Source organism: Ruditapes philippinarum, unplaced genomic scaffold, assembly GCF_026571515.1.
Source record: "Ruditapes philippinarum isolate M1 unplaced genomic scaffold, ASM2657151v2 ctg7888_1_1_1_1, whole genome shotgun sequence".
Classification (NCBI taxonomy): Eukaryota; Metazoa; Mollusca; class Bivalvia; order Venerida; family Veneridae; genus Ruditapes; species Ruditapes philippinarum.
This window is the reverse complement of record NW_026852811.1, coordinates 12,040-37,748: the sequence shown is the minus strand read 5'-3', so window position 1 is coordinate 37,748 and position 25,709 is coordinate 12,040. Positions and strand designations below refer to the sequence as shown.

Sequence of the window (25,709 nt, the reverse complement as noted above, 5' to 3'; positions counted from 1 at the left end):
AAAGTAAAATGAATTCCAGCAATAATGTCGAATGAGACGGATTTTTGTTTTGTTCACCACTTAAAAGTCTCCTATGATATTAAGATTTGATAAGTGAACACAAAAATCAGTCATGACGACCTTCCAATAAATAAAATTAGTTTTATTGTTTATTATGTCAGTGGTTACCCGTAGGATGAGACAATAAAATCTAATGTGAAAATAATTATAATATGTTTCAATGATAAACAAGGACACTTTTTTAAGTTTTAAAAGTTTAAAGACATTATCCACGTAAATGATGGGAAAATTTGTCTATGTTATGGGTATGACATCTGCACGTACGAAGTTACATGGTAAGCAACACAATGCTCAAGAAAGTACCCAATCTTTAAAAACATTGATGCAATGTCCACGCGTAAAATATTTAAGTCCTTAAAGGTATACTATGCTGAAATTTGATATTAGAAAATATTGATAATTGCTATACAGTATCTTGGTAAATATAAAAAAATACGTTTTGACTCCACACAAAGTAGATATGTTATGTTTGAAGTCTTACAATATATATATACAATGTATATAGCGTCATTAAAAAAACTGGCATTGTTTTTTTTTTTTTTTTTTTTTTTTTTAGAATTGGCCAACATTACCTGCCTCGTAATAGAGAACGCAGCTTCCGATACATAGTTTATTTATTTTTTTATTCAAATTAGACATATTAGCAAGAATTTCATAGATTTCAATAAATGTCTGTGATAACAGTATTTTATTCAAGGATGAGCATAGCATATCTTTAATACAAACATACAAGTAATAATAACTTTATAAGGCTAGTACTTTTGTCAGAAAGATATGTTAAGAATTTTATTTAGGAATCCCATGAAACTGAAATCGAACAGATTTGTTTAAACATTTTATTGATATACTAGGCAAATAAGATAGAATCATCAATGAAATAGAAAAACGGGCGACAACTGAATTAACAATCCGAAAATCATCCTTACAATCAATTCACAACATTAATATATCTGGTGTTATTGAAATTGGTCATTTTCATTAAAATCTACTTAGTCTAGATATTCTAAACAGACCCCAAGTCGGATACTAAATAAAAAAGAACTTCGAAAGTTTATCACCGTTATAAAACAAGCACTTAGTTACCGTCTCTTTCACAAATGCCGTTTTTGATGACGTAATTCCTGGCGTCATTGCATATACATGTTCCGTTCACACATATAGAGTGTAGATCTGTACATATGTTACCGGCCTTGCAGTTACCACCTGGATCCCCATCTGTAAGGAAATGGAGAAAGATATATGTTAAACATTATATTACATAAAAAAAATATCAAACTGAAATGCAGTTAAATGGCAAAAGCAATTGATAATCATGACTCAATCTGATTTAAATCAGCTCTAAATAACCTCCGCTGTTAGATCTGACCGTGACCAAATACGATATCATTTCTGGTGACCTTTCACGCGAGCTTTCATAATTTTGAAAGCGATGTGGTTTCTAATTTAAACCCTGGGAATACAAATACTGAGTAGGTAATTTTCACGATTTCGAGAAAAACAAGGCGTTGTCCTTATAGCCGACAGGTAAACTGGCAGAACAATCTTGCCCATTTATAATTGACTATTATTTCAAGTAAATTTGTTAAATATTACTTCAAACATTTTTATCTAACCATACTCAACAATTTCTAATGCCTATGTCAAACCCGGTTTGATTGTATGGCTAATAATTATTTTCTCGGGAAATCGCGAAACATATACGGTCGTCATCAGATCTACATGGAAGAAGTAAGTATATCTGAACTTTTGTCAGATTAACTCATGACTTCAGGTAATACCGAAAAAGGATCGCGGTTATATTAACGTATAATAACATGTAATATAATGTGTAACCGAGTCAGACATAAAAAAAAACTAGAAATGTGTCCATAGGACACGGATGCCCCCACACACCACTGTTCTGTCAATCTTAAGACTCTAGGTCAAATATTTTTTGGACTACATGTGCCACAAGTTGAAATCTAAAAATCAACAAAGGGCCATAATTCTGTTAAATTTGGTTGCAGCAAAAATACCTTCCTTTACTGCCATCTACACATTAAGGTTGTTCATCCCTGGAAGTTTAAGCAAAATCTGCCATCCGGTTTAAGAGGAGTTGCATTCACAAAATTTCTACATAGTATATAGTGAAAAAATCAACAAAGGGCTATAATTCTGTTAAATTTGGTCGCAGCAAAAATTCCTTCCTTTACTACCATCTACACTTTAAGGTTGTTCATCCCTGTAAGTTTAAGCAAAATCTGCCGTCCGGTTTAAGAGGAGTTGCGTTCACAAAATTTCCACATAGTATATAGTCAAAAAATCAACAAAGGGCCATAAATCTGTTAAATTTGGTCGCAGCAAAAATTCCTTCCTTTACTACCATCTACACATTAAGGTTGTTCATTCCTGTAAGTTTAAGCAAAAATCTGCCATCCGGTTTAAGAGGAGTTGCGTTCACAAAATTTCTACATAGTATCTAGTGAAAAAATCAACAAAGGGCCATAATTCTGTTAAATTTGGTCGCAGGGAAAATTCCTTCCTTTACTACCATCTACACATTAAGGTTGATCATCCCTGTAAGTTTAAGCAAAATCTGCTATCCGGTTTAAGAGGAGTTGCGTTCACAAGATTTCGGGACGTACGGACGGACTGACTGACTGACGGATTGACGGACGGACGGACAAGTGCAACGCTATATGCTCCCACATTGTGGGGGCATAATAACTTAAGATTATTAAAACTAATTAAAAATAATAAGAGGATATTTTTTCGTTTGAGTGAAATATGGAATCACGAAACATTATAAAATGCCACATATTTTTCACTGAGCCGGCGAACACTAATTTTGATAGCGATGTGGTTTCTAATTTAAACTCCTGGGGTAAGGTAAATTTTCACGATTTCGAGAAAAAAAGGCGTTGTCCTTATAGCCGACAGGTAAACTGCAGAACAATCTTGCCCATTTATATTGACTTTATTTCAAGTAATTTGTTTAATATTACTTCAAACATTTTTTATCTAACATACTCAACAATTTCGAATGCTATGTCAAACCCGGTTTGATTGTATGGCTAATAATTATTTCTCGGGGAATATCGAAACATATACGGTCGTTCATCAGATCTAAAATGGAAGAATGAGTTAATCTGAACTTTTGTCAGATTAATCATGACTTCAGGTAATACCAAAAGAATCGCGTTATATTAACGTATAATAGACATGTAATAACATGTGTAAGCCGAGTCAGACATAAAAAAAACTAGAAATTGTCCATAGACAACGGATCCCCCACACACTCAATGTCTTGTCAATCTTAAGACTCTAGCAATATTTTTGACTACACGATATTTTTTCAATTATTGATAACACATGCAAAATTTTGACTAACATCCAAATAATATTTTAACTAATATCTTTGTTCTATACATAATATGTAAATAAATATAATATTTGAGAATTCAAATTTAATTTTCTACATTGATAAATCATATGAAATAGTAATTGCATTGGAATAAATAAATAATAAATGAGCCGCATCACGACAAAACCAACATAGTGGTTTGCAACCAGCAAGGATCCAGACCAGATCTGCGCAGCCTGATCAGGATCCATGCTGTTCGCTTACCAACTCTATGACAAGTGGAGAAACTGACAGTGAACAGCATGGATCCTGATCAGATTGCGCGGATGCGCAGACTGGTTTGGATCCATGCTGGTCGCAAACCCATTATGTTGGTTTTGTCATGACACAGCTCAAATGTTCATATACGTTTTTGTGTATTTTTAGATATATTTTTTTTCATATAAATATTATGTTGTAGGCATGAAAATAATTTTTATTATTTAAAGAAAAATATACATGGATAATTTTTAAAAGACTCCACTGAGTAAGAAGTTTCGTTTCGAGTTGCAAGACTATTTCATTTGGGCCTATACCAATAACTAACTAGTTCGCGAAATTTCTGATCATTTGCTCTCTCCTTTTTTTTTTCCAGAATAAACATTTTATGGTACAAAATGAGCTAAAATGCAAAGCGGTCAAACGCTTTTTATTCATAAACAGGCTAAGAATGTAACAAAAATTCATTTTCAATTTAATTTTAGCGCATGTCTTTGTAACCTTTTGAATACTCTTAATAGCGGAGGTGATGCATTATGATGCTAATACCTTAAGTGCTCGGGTTGTTCTACGTAGGATGTTCAATTCTTTTGGACCAAATTTGGGTCCATTCAACAATTTATTCGATAATTAGAAAAATGGAGTAGAACGTCCATTTAATTGGCTGGGAGTTCAAGCCCGTCGAAAGCAATCACAGATAATGATTAACTGCATAAATAGTTGCCATCACAAACAAATAAAATACTTTAAATGGTATCATTGACAGAACCGTTAGGCTGTATCTTTGAAAGATCATTATAGCTTAATAAAGGTTAAAGCAGCATGCCTCCAGAGTTATGCTAATTGTCATCAACATTTTGAAATGTATTAAAATGTAAAATATTTTGAACAAAAAAAAATACCGGTAAAACATTGCAAACATCACTTTCAACCACGTTCATTACCTAACAGATGTCAAAAATAGCCCTTACTGCAGTTAGTCACGCAGTAAAAATATAGTAATAAGTACTGCAAAGTCAGTCATTAATAGCACATAACATATTAATTATGACTTGAATATTGAATTTTTTTTAAAAAATCTTAGTACACTTTTCTCAAGTTTCCTTTTCTTGAAATATTTCGACTCATTTGGAGGCATGCAGCTTTAATAAAGATAAATAAAGGTTAATTAACTAGTCAGAGTCTATATTGGCAGGGTGTTGCGTATTTGTAGTTATCTGACTGGCAGTATGACAGAATAACATACTTTAGAGGATGCTGAACAGAGAATTATATATAAGTACTACAGTCTCACAGAGTCAACTGATAGCATGGGCTAAATTGACAGGCATGAGGTTAAAATAGATATGAACTCTCGTGAGTGCAGTGAAAATCGGACTTGTAACAAAAAACTGATTTGGTTTTACCAGGAATCCAGTTGATTGACCTGCGTGTTATATCAAAAAGGTATAGAATCTAGTTTTACAACACTAAATGGTCTAATATAAAAAGAAAGCATGACAGAAATAAATATGAACAATGGATAAATGTGCTGCATCAGACATATATACATATGTCAAATGTGATGATAAAGAATAGTTACAGAGAAATGACACTTCTGATAACGTCAAAGGATAGTAACGCGTTACAAATATTAAACACTTTTACCATGATCTACGTTATATTCCTCTAAATAGATATTATCATATAATTAGTATAGGTCAAATAAATACCATCTGGATTTTTGTTGAAAAATTCCTGAGATGTATGAAAATTGAATTTGCAGGATGTATTAATTAAGTAGTGTTTTCATTTTAAGTTTACAATTTCAGGTAGATCCGCTCAAGAAAATATGAATCAGTTAGAAATGTGTTGAAATTTCTCGCTTGCTATAAAGTACGAGAAACATAAATAATCTCAATTCCAGCCCAGTCCTATAATACAATGATTTAAGCTAGCTTATCTTTCACAAGTGAATGATAGATTGGTTCAATCCAGGCGTCTGCTAATACCTGAGGAAAACCTTTGTATTTGACCATCATGACAGCGATCTAGATTCTGTCATACAATATACATGCATATTATGAGCTTCACATTATAACACAACAATACAAAAAGTTGTCTGTCTTTTGAAAGCCTAAAGTTTGCATTGTTAAATGATACTTTCAGGATTTGATTTCAAGCTTCGATTTATTTTACATGAAAAGGAAACAAGTTTTTCTCTTTCAACATATGTGTTTATTGTGACCATAGAAAGACCTCAATAATTCTGGGTAACACTTTCAGTTTCAGGGTAACAATCACCTCGTCCATTCCGATTTTATGAATTATTTTAGATATAACAGCAGAAAGGTATAAATGTTATCTGATATTAACTAATTACCTTTTATACAATCTTTTTCAACATTTCTATAACCCGTGGAACACGTGCAGAAAGACGGTGTCCCCGTACATTCTGCATTAGCATCTATACAATCATTATTCATGTTACATTCACTGCCAATGTCCCCATCTAGAAAGACAAAAGAAGATAATTTTCTCATCTCAAAGTACCTGTAAATTAAAACTTCAGTATGCGCAAAACTAGCACCTTAACATTTCACCTTATCATCAAACGTACAAGTATACTTCAATGCCGTTTTGTACAGTTATCACTATTATTAAGCTCAGTCTTCAAATTACATCACATTTGTTAGAACCGTATTACATTATTACATTCCTACGTGCAATTGTGAATGCATCAATGTTGTTTTTTCTTTGTGTGAAATTTATCTTCATAAATCATCCGATATAATTAGCAAAACATTACAAACTGTCAGAATAGTACAAAAAATGTAATTGTAATTATAACGAAAGTATCAATTGTGTTTATTTTTATGAACTGTTACTAATAATAACTGCATTCGACAAAAACTATTACCATTACCTTTTGTACAGGAACCATCAAATCCTATAGAGTAATCTTGTTTACATTTACATAGACCAGGCTTACAATTCGAGCCCGCACATTGTGACTGCGTGTCCGCCACACAAACGGTATTGTCCTCAGAACATTGTCCCATTCTGTTACCACCGGCACACACCCCACCTTCCATTTCATCTATAAAATCGTACAGTGATACTTATTTAAGTCTCAGTCTTTAATTAAAACCCCATTATACCCTAGAAATATTTTTATTCATATTTCTCAAAAACTTGTTATTTTGGTGTACTTTTATAGTTTCCAAAAAGTTACTAATTTGCAAAATTAACTGAAACTTTTTCTACTGTTGTGTTTAGTTTAGTTATAGCGATTTAGTATTTTGTATGGAAGTAAATATATTATAGTAACTTTGTTTAAATTTTCTAAAGAAGAAAAGCCTTTAAGCAATGTTGATCATTTGGTTACCAAGTAGCTGTTAAATAATTTTAGACTAAAGTCTAAACAACTGTAACATAATTTTTCAAGATTCACAGTATGGCCATTAATACTAGTACTAGATTCTAATATAGAATATTTCATGTTATAAAATTTATACACTTATCAGTCTCAAAACAAAACGACGTTTACCTTTTGTGCAAATGTTGTTTACTTCTGAATATTTAGCAATGCATGTACAAATGCCATCTCTGGAGCAATTAGAATTTGCATCCAAACAAGAAAAGCTGGCTGAGCACCATCCACCAAGTCGACGATCTATATACAAATAAAACATAGGACAAAAATATAGTCAACTTTATATATCTTATAATATATATTTATATATACATGTATGAATTCACCAAAACAAAAGACAAAAAATATAATCTACGCATTAAATGTTTCGATTTTCACCTGCATATTACAATTTGTTTTGATTTCTTCTGCTTTTTCTGCCATTGAAAGATGAAAACAAATTATGTCAGTACCTAGTTTACATTTGCCGTCAATATTTGTGAAGTTGGTCTTGCATTTGCAAACTGAAATTGCCACGTTTGAGGAAGAAATCTCACAGAAAGCATTGTTATCCTGACAGTCACTATCTTCTGTACATTTTCCGTCTAGGTCTCCATCTGTTAAAATGATAATAATGACAGTTAGTAAAAATTTGGGGAATCATTCATGCAGCACAATTGCGTGATGAAACTTAGAAACTTAGAAAGATAGAGCGAATAATCCGTATAATTATGTTTCTAATTTCTGTAATACAGCTACGGATGAATACTCACATACTTAGTATTAAGCTTTATTTGGCTTCATTGATATTCCCCTTACAACGAACGCGGTTCTATGACGATCTATGAAAAATAGAGGGCTATTATAAACTGAATTTGATATTGTATCGATTTTGTTCTTCTATGAAATTTAACACACACATTTTTTTTTTAAATACCGCGTTTTCATTGGATGTCAAATAAAGCTGGGCACTAAATGATAAATACGAATGCTTTACTTAGAACGTAGACTAACGAACTTTGGATTCAGAATATCTTATTTCACTTATTTCATGTTAGAAATTATTCAAGTATATTAGAGATACAATTTGGAGTGATCATGCTTTTAACCTTTTACCCCATGAGCATATTGCGAAAAATGGCCATTTTCATTGAAAAGCCTCCTGTAACAAGTTCAAACTGCTATGAAACTATGAAAAATGCTTCAATGCTGATGAAACTTGGCACAAATATTGACTAGACCATAGCCTCTGTAACAGCATGCTCAATTGTAAATTTCCTGTTACCATGGCAACGGGGGACGTCTCAAAATTGCCAAAAATCACTATTTTGCATTGTTTTTTTCCATCAAAACTGATTTCAAAGTGCTGCAACTTCTCAATGAATTGAGATAGAGTAAAAGGCTTTTCAACGTCGGTTACTAGTTACCCTAAGATCGACCTGAGGCCATTTTTAGCCTGTCACATGTCCAAAATTTTCATTTGGATAGGGGAAGGCGTCGAAAAAGTGGTCACTTTTTTTTAACAACATTTCTTAAACGAAAAACAGTGTTTGGGGCCTAAATAGGGCATTTTTTCACTGTTTGAGGCCTAAAAAAGAGGGGGGGTGGCAAAAAGCCGTCGAAACACGCTTATATAAGGGAAAAGGTTAATAAATTGACAATCTAACTCGCCCTAAAAAAAGAAGATAAATAAAGAACTTAATTTCATAAATTACAACGAAAACATATACATCTCTGGATCACTATAAAGACTGCAAAGGCAGTCAATCATAGTGTTATTATTCTTTGTTCCCTATCTTTATATTGTTTTAGTGCACATAGTTTTGTTTCTAACCTTTAAAACAAGCATCTCGTATTGCAGTATAACCGCTGATACATCCACAAACATCATCTACACATTCAGTATTTGCATCCACGCAGTCATTGTTTGAATCACAAAAACCATCAAGGTGCCGGTCTACGAATAAAGATGACTTGCCCATATCACAATTGATTTCATATTCATTTAAAGCTTTTAAAATGCATTTAGTACAAAAACGACATCGATATGAAAAATGATATTCTTGAAAAAAAAATAACATTCCAGACAATAGTCATGGTTTAATTATAAAAAGGTTTATAAACATAAAAGTTTTCTAAATATTATCGAAGCATCTGAAAAGTCATAGTTTAAGGATACATTTTATGATATCTTTGTGCAATACCTTCACGGCATGTGTCATCAATGTCCCTGTAATTAGTGATGCATTTACACCTCTGATTTACACACGTGGTATTTGCATCAACACAATCTGAATCGTTCTTGCAATGCCCGTGAAGGTCTCCATCTTTAAAATAAAATAAACTCTGTAAAGTGTGTTTAGTTTATGCATTACATATAATATAATCTAAATATAAACGATTTTGTTCCCATTATTTATTTGTACACAAAATATGAAAATTGTGTAAAAAGATATTAATCGAAAGCAGAGAAAACCGAAATAAAATTGGAGATTCATAATTTCTCCAATAGGTACAATGGAATGTTGAACTTTTTGTACCACCTAACACATTGTCACTGCTTGGCTGAAGTAAATATGAAATCATAAAATCAAAATTTAAGTATGTCAATCAATGATCCGGAAGCACCAGAAAAATTTAACACTGAGATGAAGTATTGGGCTGGGGTCCTTCTTATCAACCATCGCATGATTATCACGGCCGCACGACCGTTGATGAGACGGAACCCAGATGCACACACACACACATGCCACACATCACTTTAGATCTGCAGAATATTCTTACATAACCTTCATTATTGTAAAGCAGAATAAATTATAATAAAATACTATGAATTGCATCTGTAGAAAAACATATAAAGAGAAACAACTGTATGACGAGATCTAAACATTTCAAAGGACATTTAAAGATAAAGAATATTTTCATTCTTAAGCATAGCACGATTAATTTTATGCAATTGTGGAAACAAAAAAAAACAATGGAAAAAGCATAGATTTATTTTCACAAACAATTTACACCAGGCAACATATCCCTTAGAGTTATTCAGTTATGTATGCCAAAAAGAGACAACAGTGTCATCAAAGAGTCATCTATCTATTCTTGCTTGACAGAAGCAAATAGACAAAAATTCTGTCGAATATACACTTTCAGGCTCTAAAATATCATTTCAAAAAACGCATAGATGGATTTTATTTTGCAAAAATACAAACCAATACCTAATTAATGGAGAAAAACACATGCACCATTCTTTCTAATTGTGTGTTGTTGTTTTTTGTCAGTGTTGTTGTTATTGATGTCATTGTTATTAACTGGTATTCATATCAAACTTACCTGCATAGCAAACACCGTCATCTGGAGTATAACCCGAAGTACATTCACACCTACTTGTAGATGTGTTACACTCAGTGTTGTTGTCTGTACATACAACTGTCACACTGCACACACCAAATAGTGTTCCATCTAATTAACAGTGAATTGAAAGGTAAAGAAGTGCATGATACAATCGAAAAGTGGAATGATATGTGGTGAAATACATGTGTTGATACAAAATTGTAGTAAACTGTTCACAGCAACATTTGATCCAAAATCACGCAATACATGTTATGCCAATGATTAAATATAGGTGCAATTGCCCTACTTTAACACGATAAAAACCTTCGTGTTTGAGTTTGTTACAGAAAACATTTTTGAAAACAATGTCCTAATTTATCTTACATTTCAACCAAATTCATTATGTTAACGTCCTATATTTGTAATTTGTCATTTAACTTGATCTGACTTTACTCCAGATGTCATGAATTTAATTTCAAAACAGTAAAAAAGAATTGTGCCAAAAATAAACAAAATATATTGTGTCAACAACTGCAGAGGGTCAAATTTTGAAAGTATTCTGAAATGCTTTTTAAGAAATATATGAAGAAGCGTTTATAAAAGTGAAAACAAATGTTTGTACAAGATGAGCATTTATGGCTAATGTTTACCTTTAATGCATGTTCCATCTACATTAGTATAATTAACTTTACAAGTACAAACAGAAAGTGCTGGGTCTGACTGCAATGGAAGACAGTCTGCATTTTTATCTTTACAATTGCTGTCTCCTTCACAAACACCACCAAGATCTCTATCTGTAAGGAGATTTTATTGCATCAAATTCTGATAATAACATAAACAGTTTGTATCAAATCAGGCCTACAATTTTTTTTAATTGTTTGCCTTTAGACGTTCGGTTATCCTTTTTCCTCCATTTTTGGACTTTTAGACCGTAGAAACACGGTGTTTACCTCAATTTTAAAGACAAATTGTACGATTTTGCTAACTAATTAATACATAGATTAACAACTTGATATTTAACATACCTTTCTTGCACACGCCGTCTACTTCAGAAAACTCTTCAATACATTCGCACACGCCTTTGTTTACCTGACATGTTGTATTATCATCAACACATTCAATAATACCAACTTCACAATAACCGTTTAAATGACCGTCTACAAAGATAAAGATTATAATTAAACAAAAAAACTTTTAGTCTTATGAAACTGTAATTTTATTTTGTACAAGGTCTTCTTGGAGGTCAGTAGTTATTATGCAAGACTGAACTTGGCAAGTACAGCAGAAAGGTGAAACTTATAACAAAGAACTAAAATTGCATTCAATGCTTTAATGTTATCAATATGTTTCTTTGTATTTAAACTTAAAGACCTTTGTCTTTTAATGCAGAATTAATAGTTCTTATCGCTAAATGGATTCAGATATAGTTATTTTTGATTTCAGTTTAAGTTATTTTTGATAACACAAATGTTTTTAATTTCATGTTTCATATGAGAAATCAGAAAATTGAGATATACCTTGTTGACAAATGCCATCAATGTCTCTGTAGCCATCTATACATTTACAAGTCTTGTTCTTACACTCCACATTGTCATCTACACAGTCACTATCAACATTACATAACCCATGTAAATCTCCATCTGTCAAACATAAACATTAAAAGTGATTTCCGTGTAGATATATTACAATATGAAGCAACTTATGAAATATTCATGCATTTCGGAATAACATCAAAGCATTACAGCTACTTTTCATTGGACTAATTTAATATATTATCTGTATTTTTAAGCTCTAAGTTAGGCTATAAATATCATGCCTCTAAATTAATGATTACCTTTGATACAGACTCCATCAATATTAGTATAGTTATGTATACAAGAACACACGGACAATAATGGGTTTGACTGTAGAGTAACACATTCTGCATGCTCATCTGTGCAGTTGCTGTTAACAACACATTTACCACCAAGGTCACCATCTGTAATTAAATAATGATAATAACATAAATACGCGATGGCCTTTGTTTCAACTATTTTGGGTTAAAACCATTTTCATTTAGAAACAATTTCAGAGAAATAAAATGTGCGAGTTTCGCTTACAAATTATCACATATATTAACAATTTGATATTTAACATACCTTTCTTGCACACGCCGTCTACTTCAGTAAAGTGTTGAATACATTCGCACACGCCTTTGTTTGCCTGACATGTTGCATTATCATCGACACATTCAATAATACCACCTTCACAATAACCGTTCAAATGACCGTCTGTAAATAATAGAAATAATGTTGTAGTCTTTTATACAATTCAAGTTGACAAAGCCAAATTAAACTTCAAAATAGTTTTTATTAGGAATAGAACGTTTGAAAGGCGTGAATTCATCAATTTATTTCGATATAGCAGCCCACGACGAACTTTCTTGACAAAAGGTATATTACACCTGTTTCTAATATTTCATTCAAGTAATTGTATAAACAAGTACATGATCAAATGGTGTGTACTTCGTTAGCAATTTACCGTCATTTCTAATGTGACAATATGTCTAATAGGACAAAAAGTTGACAAATTTCATTCAGACTTTATCTTTATATTTGAAATTCGTCATATGACCCAGTCTTGGTGCCACGTCAAACCAAACAAAAAATAGTTTGTTCCAACGTTAGTGATACGACAAGATAACAAAGTTACATTCCTCATCGGCTATTAAAGAGGGACGAAAACGCATACCTTGTTGGCAAATGCCATCTTTATCTCTGTAGCCATCTATACATTTGCAAGTCTTGTTCTTACACTCTACATTGTCATCTACACAGTCACTATCAACATTACATAACCCATGTAAATCTCCATCTGTCAAACACAAACATCAACAGTGAGTTTCGTGTAGAGATATTACAATATGTAGCAACTTAAGAAATATTCATGCATTTCAGAATAACAGCAAAGCATTACAGCCACTTTTCATTGGACTAATTTAATATATTATCTGTATTTTTAAGCTCTTAGTTAGGCCATAAATGTCATGTCTCTAAATTAAAGATTACCTTTGATACAGACTCCATCAATATTAGTATAGTTATGTATACAAGAACACACGGACAATGATGGGTTTGACTGTAGAGTAACACATTCTGCATGCTCATCTGTGCAGTTGCTGTTAACAACACATTTACCACCAAGGTCACCATCTGTAATTAAATAATGATAATAACATAAATACGCGATGGCCTCTGTTTCAACTTTTTTGGGTTTAAACAATATTTTATTTATATTCTATTCATTTACATTTAGAAACAATTTCAAAGAAAAACTGTACGTGTTCCGCTTACAAATTATCACATAGATTAACAATTTGATATTTAACATACCTTTCTTGCACACGCCGTCTACTTCAGTAAAGTGTTGAATACATTCGCACACGCCTTTGTTTGCCTGACATGTTGTATTATCATCAACACATTCAATAACATTTGCTTCACAATAACCGTTCAAATGACCGTCTGTAAATCATAGAAATAATTTTGTAGTCTTTTATACAATTCAAGTTGACATTTCAAAATATTTTTGTATTAAGAAAAGAACGTTTGCAAAGTACGAATTCGTGAATTTATTTCGATATAGCAGCCCACAACGAGTGTTTCTTGGCAAAAGGTACATTACATACGTCGTGGAAACCGTTTCTTATATTCTATTTAAGTAATTGTATATGCCAGTACTTGATCAAATAGTGTATACCTCGTAGGCAATTTACCGTCATTTCTAATGTGACAATGTGTCTAATAGGACAAAAAGTTGACAAATGTCATTCAGACTTTATCTTTATATTTGGGGTTTGAGTCATCTGCATTATATATAAATGTTTATAACGTGATTATGCCCATTTCTATATTTTTTTCCTTTAGGGGCACATTTGGCTGAGTGGTGGCTGAGTGGTTAAGGGCGTTGTCATGAAACAACAAATCTTGCCAGGGACTTTGGATTCTTTCATGTGAGGAAGTTACTCAGCTAGTTTACGGAACGTCAGTGACGTGATTCTACACATGTTCTACGCTTCTGTGCAGTTCAGTTACTTAACAATAGGAACGATAGTGAAACATTCGACCGATGAGCAAGAGAGTAATCATGTGCCTGTTTGTTCCGGAAATAACGCATTGAATGTCACCCGAGGTCTTCCTTCACCAGTAAAACTGAAAATTCGTCATATGACCTAGTGTTGGTGCAGCGTAAACCCAAACCATTATTTTTTTGTCCTTACAGTAGTGATGCGACAAGTGAACAAAGTAACATTCCTCATCGTTTATTAAAGAGAGATGAAAAGAATACCTTGTTGACAAATGCCATATATATCTCTGAAGCCATCTATACAAGTACATCTCTTGTTCTTACACTCTACATTGTCATCTACACAGTCACTAGTATTATTACATAACCCGTGTAAATCTCCATCTGGATAATAAATATTAACAATGGTATTCGTTTCATGTTATTACAATATGTTATGGCATTATGTTTTGGTGTGTCCCTGAACGAGTGGACACTTAAAGTCGTAAACTTTAAATCACTCGCCAGGGACAGATTCTGTCATGATAGGAAGCTATCTAGCTAGCTTACGGACCGTCGGTGGTACTACTCGATGAGGTGTCTGTTCGTGCCTAAAATAATGCAAAAATGGGCGCCTGATGTCTTCCTCTCTACCAGTAAGCTGGATAGTCGCCATACGGTATGTAAAAACAGCGTGCTTTTAATTACAGGTGTATTTATTGATTTAAAGAAAAACAAGTCTTTACAGAATTGCAAGCATTCCTAGTTTTCTTTGTTGATTTAAGTATAGTTTTTATATTAAATATAAATAATGTATTATTCTAAATAAACAAATTAAACAAAGAATTTGGCAAAGTAAATAACAAGTGTCATGCAATCATTTGTGAATAACATTTACTTTATATATGATACTTCCTGTTTTGACAGATATCTTAATTTTCGTGAAATATATGCACAAGCAGCTTAAGCTACAGGACAGATTGTTTCATTTCTATTAGTCTTAGTAATATAAGTTCAGCAACCTTATACAAAAATGTGCCAGTTCGAATTGGCACAAAAACGTTTACCTGCATAACATGCACCCTCATAAGGTGAATACCCTTCCCTACATGTACATCTGTTTACAGTGGTATTGCATACAGTAATGTTGTCATAACAACCACTCGAATCTGTGCACGACCCGTTAAAGCTACCATCTAGCAGGAAATGGAGAAAGATACTAGTGCAGAAAGAGTTAAAAGTGTGCGTGCAAAAGGCAAGCTAATAGTAACCCGCTAAAATATGAACAATTTGAAGCAAACTATTTGGCACTTCTACTGATAATAAAAAAAACACTGTCTGTAAACAATTCAATGATGCAGTGGTCAAAAGTAAATTATAAGAGACTATAGTAATACAAATCAGAAAAGATTATCTAAGTGTATAAAATAATATAGCAAAATTGAAAGGTCAAATCGGAGCCTCAAATTCGATTGAAACATTATGGTAAGCTTAGCAATGGAATCTGATTGTTCATAAAGAACAATTATTATACCCGTTTGCATAGATGTGTTGGTAAAAAACAAGTTGGCAGACATATAAAAACACTTTTGATGAAACGCTTTGCCTGTGACATTTTTTTTGTAATATTAAAGTTCCAGATAAAATTGTTTGAGTTTTGATATTAAATGATAAATCGGTTGTACCATCTTATTGTACTAATATAACGACCTAAGTTTTGTTTTGAACGAAAATATATTTTAGACTTATCATACGCCTGTTATAGTACAAGCACACGCAGTTTGATCTCAATTTGGATTTATATAACTGCACTGTTTATATACCAAATATGCAGAGGAAGTACGAAGTGATATACAAAGGTACATGATATTGTCTTTTTTATGGTTTAATCATATTTTATTGCAACAATTATTTACATGTTGCATAAATAATACAATACAAATATTCAAAAAGAGATATAATGCAAATAATATTGTCTAGCAACTCTGAATGTCAAACCAAACTAAAGTGAAAAAAGCAATATGTGCAGAAGATATCGAGAAAAGAGATGAAGGGAATAGTTTTTTGTTTAGAACAGATTGTATTTTCAAACATTTATGTCAATATCTTATAAGATTTATAAATGACACCCGAAACTATTTCAACCTTAATATTTCCATTAATAAAGTCTAGAAATATCAGTGTTAAACTTTCTGTATGATTAAATGTGGGATCAAAGAAATAGTGCGAACACAAAATAACCAATGACAATCTGTTCTGAAACTGCAATGTCTAATATAACTGTAACACTTGTAATCTAGCTAAGCAAGCCTACCTTTCCAACAGTCATCAAACTCTTCAAATGCTGTATACCCGTCTTTACAAACACAGACGCTGGTGTCACATAAAGCTTGTGGATCTGTACAGTCAGCTGTGTCTTTACAGAAGCCTAAATTGTGACCACCTTCAAATATAATTGTAAATAACTTTTCTGAACTTTCATGCCAGATTTTTGGAGTAAATTGCTTTTTAAAATGGTCGATTTCTTTCAAAGGCACAGGCCTACGTTTCTAGTCAATACATTTACCTATCAATTATTCATAGGTCATGGTGTTTTTAGGTATTTCAGTTATCAAGATATAATTATGTTCCCAAGTATTACATTAGTAATTTATTTTAATTGATAATGATTTATGTAAAAACTTTACAAGTCGTCAATAAATTAAGTTTTGTGATTCACATTGTGTAATAATAAAATGTGATTTATTGATGCGGTATAAGTATATAAAATATATAATCAGGGAACAACTACTATAATTTCATAATATATTTGTGTAAAAGTTTGTTTTTTTATATCCATAAACTTATTCAAATATATGAACTGCTAGATACTTGAATCGATAATAAACGTATTTTGATATAGTGCACTTATTCTGCAGCACGATTATTATGTTTAAATAATCATAGAGACAAGTATCGTTGTTTACCTTCTCGACAGCTCCCATTATGCGCAATATATCCAACGTCGCACTGACAACGCCCAGAAGTAAAGTTACAGTACGTATTTGCATCCTGGCATCCGACAGGACCGGTGCACGAGCCGTTTAAACCACCATCTATAATGCAAAGGGATATGTTTAGATTAAAAATAACTAAAATTTTACATTTTGGTACTCCTGAAATGTTATGTGTATAATAATAATTAATAATGCTATAATGTATGCGTGTAAAAGTGTTCAAGTGCAATCAATTCATTGTAAATGCTTAAAAAATGAAATGGTTTTGTTAACATACTATACAGCAATATTTATAAACCGGCTTATTGAAAGGATATCGTTCTGCGTATGACAATCTCTAATTGATAAGTTGAATCTACAAACATGAATTATTAACATTTGGCAGCTTAAAATTTTAATATTTACTTATCAATACTCATAACATTTTTGATATTGAAGTTTATGTTTGAAACCTATATAAATAGAGGATATTCAAGTTTTTTCTATAAATACATGATTTATTTTCATTGAGTGGTATGAAAATAAATATTTCATGAGTGGCGGTAGCCACGAGTGAAATATGGTAATTTTCATGCCACAAGATGAAAATAAATCAAGTATTTATAGAAAAAACTTGAATTTTCTGTTTATTATATACATTTTTCTCTTTTTTTGCGATAAAATTTGAAAGACTCCCATAAATTTTATGTACTGGCAGAATTTAAAAGAAAGTAGTCCGGCAAGACACCAGTGAAAATACGGAAAATATGTTTCACTGCAGTGAAAAATAAATTTTTACAGTGAAAATACCGAAAATGAAAATACGCATTTTATTTCATCAATATTTCTCAATATTTCATTTATAAGTATATAATAAAGATCGGTATTTTTGTTTTTCACCTTCGAAAGAATTGTTTTATTTGACAAAATTTGAGCCAAAATTTGACAAAACCAACATAATGGGTTTGCGACCAGCATGGATCCAGACCAGCCTGCGCATCCGCGCAGTCTGATCAGGATCCATGCTGTTCGCTATCAGTTTCTTTACTTGTTATAGAGTTTGTAAGCGAACAGCATGGATCCTGTTCGCAAACCCATTATGTTGTTTTTGTCGTGACGCGGCTCATTAATAATATTGAAAAGCTGCTTAATTGTTGACATATTTTACGTACCTTTCCAGCAATCATCGAAAGCATAAAATGTGGTATATCCGGGTTGACATGCGCAGTACGTTTTATTACACATTGCTGAAGGATCATTGCAGTCAGCAGAAGTTGAGCATGGTCCAAATATAACACCAGCTAGAATAGAATATATATGATGTCACATACATACATATCATTACCTCCAGTCTGCATCCATTTTAATAGACACATTTTTCATTCTTAGGTTTTACATTTTATAACTAATATATTTGTAATTCTACACTGATGATTAAAACAACCATTATAACCCATGCAGACGATCAAGTATAACGTTGTGTTATTGTTGTCTCAACAAAAGCAACACTGAGAAATTAAGGTCCGTCAATAATGTCCTTTGACGGAACGAACAGCTAATATTAATTATTGTAAAAAATGCAAAAAATGAATCCATTTAAATTTTAAGTTTTATTGCATATATTTATGTTTTCTGTATACTATTTAGTGAGATTGTTCCGCATTATTTTATGTACATTTAGATAATGACGCATTGATAAAAAATGGTTACGTGGCATGCAGTAGTATTCGAGGATCATATGATTGCTAAATCTAGGAAAGCCACCCTGAGAACAGATAGGCTCATCGCGTATAACTGGTACCCCTGTACACGAAACCTTCCCTATACAACCTCTGAAAGCATCCCATGATCCAGAGTAACTTTTCATGCAGTCAGATTCATTATAAGTACAGCATTTCTCATACGGAGCAGGTGTTCCGACATGATCCTCTGGGGCACATGCTGAAACGATAAAAACATAACAATATTCATATACATATAAAAAATGAATGTATCATAAAATTGACTATACAGTTACATCTATAAAAAAGACATTAGTCAATGTTTAATAGAATTATCAATACAGTATTAAAGAAAGCGGAATTTAAATAATCTTTGAAACAACATTGAAATTAACTTTAATTTGAGCAATTGAAAATCATAATCACATCTAATATGATATAATCATGTAATAAAGTGTCATAAAAAACATAATAATTGTCAAATTTACCATATATTTCAAACTTTGTATCATTGCGTGAATTATTGTCTCTTGAAAATGACACAAAACATTTACATGCATATAGCAAACTTTAAATAGAAAATAATTTATAGGAAAGGTATAATAATTTTAGAGCAAAGTAAGCTACTTCAATGCTGCGTTATATCGAGGCCATAGTTATATAATTGTAATTAAATCTGAAGCGAGGCCATACATATCAGAGGAAAGAAAAGCGCACTACTAAAATAGTGTCAAAAAGACAACTATAAGTTATTATTTAACTTTGTGGGCTTCAGCGAGCTCAAAGCTTTATTTAAAGTTCAACACTAATGACAGTGATTGCTTATGAGTGTTTTAATAAACATCAAAGAAAGTAGTATATAAGAAAGGCCGCTATAATCATTGCATTTGCAAGGTTAACTTACATAACGATGAAGGTTTTGTTGCTGCAATGACGTCATTGATATAGACGGCGCCACTTGTACAAGTAATATTTACAATGTTAGAACCAGCCGAGTTGTCGCCATAACAATACGTGGCTCGCTCTATGTTATTACCAGCTGAAACAAACATTAGAAATACAACAAAATTATTCAATATGTCTTTTATATTTATCACATTGCGCTGCCGTTTTTGCGACTCTGTAAATCGGTATCGCACGACCGTGCATATATTTTGGCGTAACATCATTTGCGTTTATTAACGAATTAATGAATGTAAAAGTGATATTTTATCGCAAAAAGTTTTTTTGAGGGAGGGTTATGTGTAGGAGGTTCCCGTTAACAGTCCTTTTAATTTTAGTTTCTATGGCAAATGTCGGTATTTACATTGTAGATATTGTTTAACTTTTCTAGTGTATAAAACAATCCCTTGTCCTGTAAGATATCATAAATACAGTGAATTCCCTTTTCTTACCAATAATTCCAACAAAATACTTTTGTTTCTTATCGTAATGTCGTGACTGAGTAAAGGTAAGCTACAAAGTCTTCTTTATCACATTTCTGATGTTCAACAAACAATGAAAAGACATTTGATTAAATTACGTTTCAAGAATTCATTTTTGATAGATAAACAATGAAAATGCATTTGATTAAAGCACGTTTCCAGAATTCATTTTTGATGGATTTTAACATTTTTGTTTTCGACATGTCTAAAATAGTTTATTTGATTTAAAAAAAAGCATATTACACTTTTGTATACAAGTGTCTTGTACCTTTAAATAGCTTAGTGTATGTTATATCATGTAAACGTATAATATGTTCGTTTTAGATGATAATTTTCACAGATATCACGGACGAAGGTTATTCATGTAATAAAAAGCTGTTCGACGACTTATCTATTTATTTTTATTTAAGTATACCATAAATATAGAATAAAATATACCTATACTACTAATATTTCACAAATGGCGGGAAAATGTGTAAAATTGACGTCAGTTTTTGGAAAGTTGTTTCTCGAGTATACCAGACAAAATTATCACCTTACCGTTTTATTTGAGATTTGAACTCTTATGTGCACCGTTCTATAAGAACGTCATAGTTTTTATTATAACATTCATTCGTGACTTGATAGATAAATAGCACTTTGTACTTATATGATCTTCTTGTGTTCTTGTTAAATGATATAAATAAGAAGAACTTTAGTCATTAATGTCAGAAATGGCGTCTTGAGTTCTATAGATTTTGTTTCACGATTAAAGACGTACTGTTATTCATATCTTATCTCAATTTGTTTGTTTTGTTGTTGTCTTTATTTATTTTTATTTTTATTTTTTTTTATTTTATTTTTTTTTTTTTTGTTGTTGTTGATGTTTATGTTTTGGGGGAGGGGTTGGGAGTAAATTTTTGTTGTTGTTTACATTTTATTTTCTTTCTTTTTTCGAAATCTAGCTCTAATATTACTATTAATTTCAAAACATCGCTTTAAGTACATCTGATTACTGTATCCAGTCTGTACATATTTTTTTATTTTCCAAAAAATTGATGATGAAGGGTTTTGTCAAGATTGAAAGATGGATACTTAGCGTGGTAATGGCGATGAAGTGTTTTATTTTGTCTTCCTGTTTATGTCAGTTGATTAAAAAATCCACCAATTACCCCGATTTAGGATTTAGGATTTAGGCGAGAGTATTTTCTTAAATAAACATTTTTCTTTTGAAGTAGATACTTAAGTCTTATTTGAAGCTGTGTTATAAATAAGTGTTATGTAAAGATTTTAAAATAAGTGAAGCTTTTTTGTTCTGTTTGTTTGCACGTGATTTTTGGATTTAAATGTACTTCTTTTTAAAGACACTTGTAGGATGTAATATATTATATTATTACCCTAGTTGATGCAATATCATTACTTCTCATCGGCACGCTTGTTTTATAAGCTAAGCTATAGACACATGAAGTCAGAAAATCCAGTAAAAAATATATCAGCAATTAAATTCAAGTGATAATAAATCAACAAAGATGCATTAGTAAACAGCATTATTTATACAGAAGGTTATTAATAAATCTATGCATGTTTCGATTTGTTTTTGGTTGTTGTTGTTGTTGTTGTTATTGGTGTTGTTTTCCCTCCATTGTGTGTGAGGATAGTACAAATGTAACAGGACAACACTATTTGTTTAGCATGCAAGGTATAAAGCATCATTTCACGCGACATCAGTTGTTACTAAAGAGTCAGCGTTTGATATTTTACATAATGGATTCCAGCTTCTTGTTGCACCTGCATCTTTCCTTCTCATAATGGTATAAAACAAAAACAAGTTTACCCTTCCCTTAAATAATCCCGAAAAATCAGTCTTTGCTGCCAGTGCAGAGTTAGGCCAGCTTGCACAGTTTTGCCTCATATAGCTCCCGACGGCCTTGATATCCACAGATTTCATAATGGACAGTTCATAAATGGAAGCCCGACAAATCCATTCAAGGAATTCAGCATAATTTAAATTGAAATTCTGTTGTACAGCATAGACTTTAAATGTAATAACATCTTTTAAGTAGTTTTTTTTTTTTTTTTATTTATTTATTTATTTTTTATTTATATATCTGTATTTGACAGCTTGAAGTTACACTGTGGTGGTCTAAATTTGTGAAGTCTTTATTTGTTTTCTCAAGTTTTAAGCTATTAAAAATCATTTAATGTTCTTTGTAAGATTTTAAACGTGATAATAGTAGTATTGGACATGTTAACTTCCGTATATTATGAAATAAGTTCGACATATTTATGCCTGTCTATAAATGAAATATTTTATTGTCTTATATAAATCATTGTGTTGTAAATAATTGAATATTTAAAGTCATTGCATAATTTCAGATGCATGCATTTCTCAATTAACATTCATTTTTTGTACAAATGGCTGTTTTAATAAGTATTTTTAGCCAGGGTGGTTGATTTATGCCATGTCGTATTTTCGCTCCGCGGGACGCCAGACGAAAACACGAAAATAAAACGAAGTGGGTTACTTTGTCGTATTTTCGTGTTTTCGTCTGGCGCCCTCGAAGCAAAAATACAGCATGGCACAAGTCGCCACCATAGTAAATAGTTGTTTTATGCATAATATATTTCATTCTATTTCAAACCATTCAAATTGCTAAGATTTAAGTATTATATAAAAAGATGCGTATGGCCCTTTATATTTCGAAATTGTATAGAAATTTTACATAGGTTAACAATTGTGTTCTCTGTAATAGACATGAACGGAATTCCGAATAAGGAGATCATCGATAAAGCAGCAAGTAGCTTTAGTTTCATTTAAACATACAAAATGAATATTGCAGCATCTCTCATTCTAAAATAAATATACGTGTTAATTTACACTTGTCGCCGTGAGATATTTATTATTCATAAGGCATATTATTCAATTAGTATGGTATGCTTTACCACCAGCTGTACGGCTTAAAATGAATTGGTTTATAAGTTTATAATAGAAGGTCTGTAAAATAAGAAATACTTAGGTTACAAGTATTTAGCATCACACAACAACAAACCACGAAAGATAATACATGGATGTTGTTGGCAAGTGTGTGCTACATAATCCGATATTACAAATATTTGTATAGCAGATAAAATGTTCTAGAACAAAATATAATTTTTAGTTAGAACTTTATTCACATTTTATCTTTCGAAGTCCGCATTCCCGCAATACAAAATAAGTAAGTCTGGCCACACAATATTAAAGCTCTGCTATTACTAAAAAAGATGAAATACAGATATATCAGAGCCATATTGCAAATTAAATTGTTTCATTATAAACATAAACAAACATCAAAAGTAAATGAGATATCTTACATCAAAGTTTGCGTTTTTCAGATTAAGATATTGTAAAATGTATGTAAAATGTAGGATTAATAGAAATACTTACAGGTGTCACTCCGATACGGAATAAGACAAAACCCGTTGTAGTCTTGAAAGTAGTTCTTTTAAAGTTTGAAGTGGCCCAATTTCAGTCATCTCTAGTTTAATGTGGCCATAATTAAAATGTATTAATTGCATATGTGTAGTTTTTGTGTGATATATGATTAATATTGATAGTTTTTGTATATTTTCCAGGACCTCATTTGTGTTTTTGAATTCTATGAAAAAAATCATTAAATACGACTTTATACTCTTTAAGAAAGCATTAATTAAAACTTCATTTAAAATATTTATAATTCAAATCTTACTTTAAGTCCATTCTAATTTATATCAGTATTACTATTGAAGTGTGTATCTTTGAAACCATGAAATATACTTCGGTAACGTTTTTTTCTTTAAGAATGTCTCCTTAACCCCTCCAAACCCGACCATACCACCCCCACACCGCTTCATCACCCGTACAATACAAAAAAGAGGTTAGTCTATATTCTCATGAGAAAGGACTTGGAACTATCTTAAAACCGGTTATCAGTATCCGTTCAAACGTATGCTAAGTCTCCATTTTCTCGTGCAAATTCTCCTAAACATAATTAATAATTAATAATTTTACATACAAACCGGTTTTTGAAAGTCCAACTAGTAAAAACCTTTTCAACAATATTTCGAACTACATGTACATTTTGTGTTTTGATCAAATGATTTACACCGACACCCAGTCTTCCTTTTTTTATAATACTCTCTCAGTTTACATACAATTCCATTTAAGCACACAACTATATCTTATCTTAATTGATCAAATAACTTAATCATTCAATGCATAGAAAATGAGTAAACAAATGTTCAATTGCGTCATAAAGCTTATTCAAAATTAATGTATAAAATTTTAGGTATTCTATACATTTTGTGACAACCTGTAAGATTTGTAAATCAATTCAACCCTGTTAATTTGTAATTATTGTTTATTAACACGTTGAATCGAATGTTGGTGAATACAGTTGGAACTATAAATATAGTGAATTATTTTCCCAAATGACATACAACATGTATTTTGAAATTAAAAATAAATATTCCTACAGTAACCGGGACATTTTTCTATTATTTATTTTTTACTTGACTAATGATAATATAACCAACATATTGATAAAAGAATTTCGATGAACTGTCATGTGGTTATACCATATTTGTAATCTGAATAATTAATAAAGAACATTTTTGTTGTTTTTGTTGTTGGTGTTGTTTTAAAAACAAAATCTAGATAAATGGTTCTTACATTCTGTTTCACATGCGCAACATTATTTATGTTCAATGTATGTTGAATAAAAAAGAATTCAACAGCTGGTAACTCCCCTTCCAACATCTATATCGAACTTCAACAAAAATCATTTAACAGAAATATAAATTGTCTATGGAAATCCTGTAAGACTTGCCTTAGGGTAAACCCCTACCTTTACATTTTGAATTCTTCTTGTTTGTTTCTATCATTTTTTTAAAGTAACTTTATTATTACTAAATCCACTTACCCACAGTAATTACTAACATGAATAAATAAATCCACATAACAAACATGCTAGCTTCCTATTCCATTATTTTATTTTATTAATATAATATATAGATCATTTAAATGTCTGATATAATCATATATTGATCCACGACAAAGTTTTTTGGGGCATTTAAAACCTGCCAATACGGAAGACACGATCGATTTACAAATTGTTCAATAAGAAATAAGAAACCTTTGTCATGCTTTGTGGTCTTTTGTCGCGC

General features: G+C 31.5%; 1 protein-coding gene across 4 annotated transcripts in view; it reads right to left on the bottom strand.

Annotated features, from left to right (window-relative positions):
- Window positions 1–25,655, bottom strand: part of LOC132725078 (neurogenic locus notch homolog protein 2-like) — a 41,079-nt gene extending 15,424 nt beyond the window's left edge. For 2 of the 4 annotated variants that reach the window (XM_060710086.1, XM_060710077.1), the window contains exons 1-24: window positions 25,466–25,655; window positions 20,030–20,164; window positions 19,115–19,345; window positions 18,577–18,705; window positions 17,396–17,524; window positions 16,744–16,872; window positions 15,497–15,625; window positions 14,712–14,834; window positions 13,757–13,888; window positions 13,433–13,576; window positions 13,116–13,238; window positions 12,524–12,655; window positions 12,220–12,363; window positions 11,903–12,025; window positions 11,411–11,542; window positions 11,036–11,179; window positions 10,386–10,514; window positions 9,260–9,382; window positions 8,890–9,012; window positions 7,529–7,672; window positions 7,191–7,316; window positions 6,567–6,740; window positions 6,024–6,152; window positions 1,144–1,275 (exon numbers count right to left, since the gene is read on the bottom strand). In XM_060710086.1, the coding sequence (XP_060566069.1) occupies window positions 1,144–1,275; window positions 6,024–6,152; window positions 6,567–6,740; window positions 7,191–7,316; window positions 7,529–7,672; window positions 8,890–9,012; window positions 9,260–9,382; window positions 10,386–10,514; window positions 11,036–11,179; window positions 11,411–11,542; window positions 11,903–12,025; window positions 12,220–12,363; window positions 12,524–12,655; window positions 13,116–13,238; window positions 13,433–13,576; window positions 13,757–13,888; window positions 14,712–14,834; window positions 15,497–15,625; window positions 16,744–16,872; window positions 17,396–17,524; window positions 18,577–18,705; window positions 19,115–19,345; window positions 20,030–20,164; window positions 25,466–25,511 (3,205 nt within the window). In that variant the 5' untranslated portion in view covers window positions 25,512–25,655. The remainder of the gene's footprint in view (window positions 1–1,143; window positions 1,276–6,023; window positions 6,153–6,566; window positions 6,741–7,190; window positions 7,317–7,528; window positions 7,673–8,889; window positions 9,013–9,259; window positions 9,383–10,385; window positions 10,515–11,035; window positions 11,180–11,410; window positions 11,543–11,902; window positions 12,026–12,219; window positions 12,364–12,523; window positions 12,656–13,115; window positions 13,239–13,432; window positions 13,577–13,756; window positions 13,889–14,711; window positions 14,835–15,496; window positions 15,626–16,743; window positions 16,873–17,395; window positions 17,525–18,576; window positions 18,706–19,114; window positions 19,346–20,029; window positions 20,165–25,465) is intronic. The other 2 variants (XM_060710102.1, XM_060710096.1) reach the window with 2 other exon arrangements.
- Window positions 25,656–25,709: the final 54 nt, after the last annotated feature.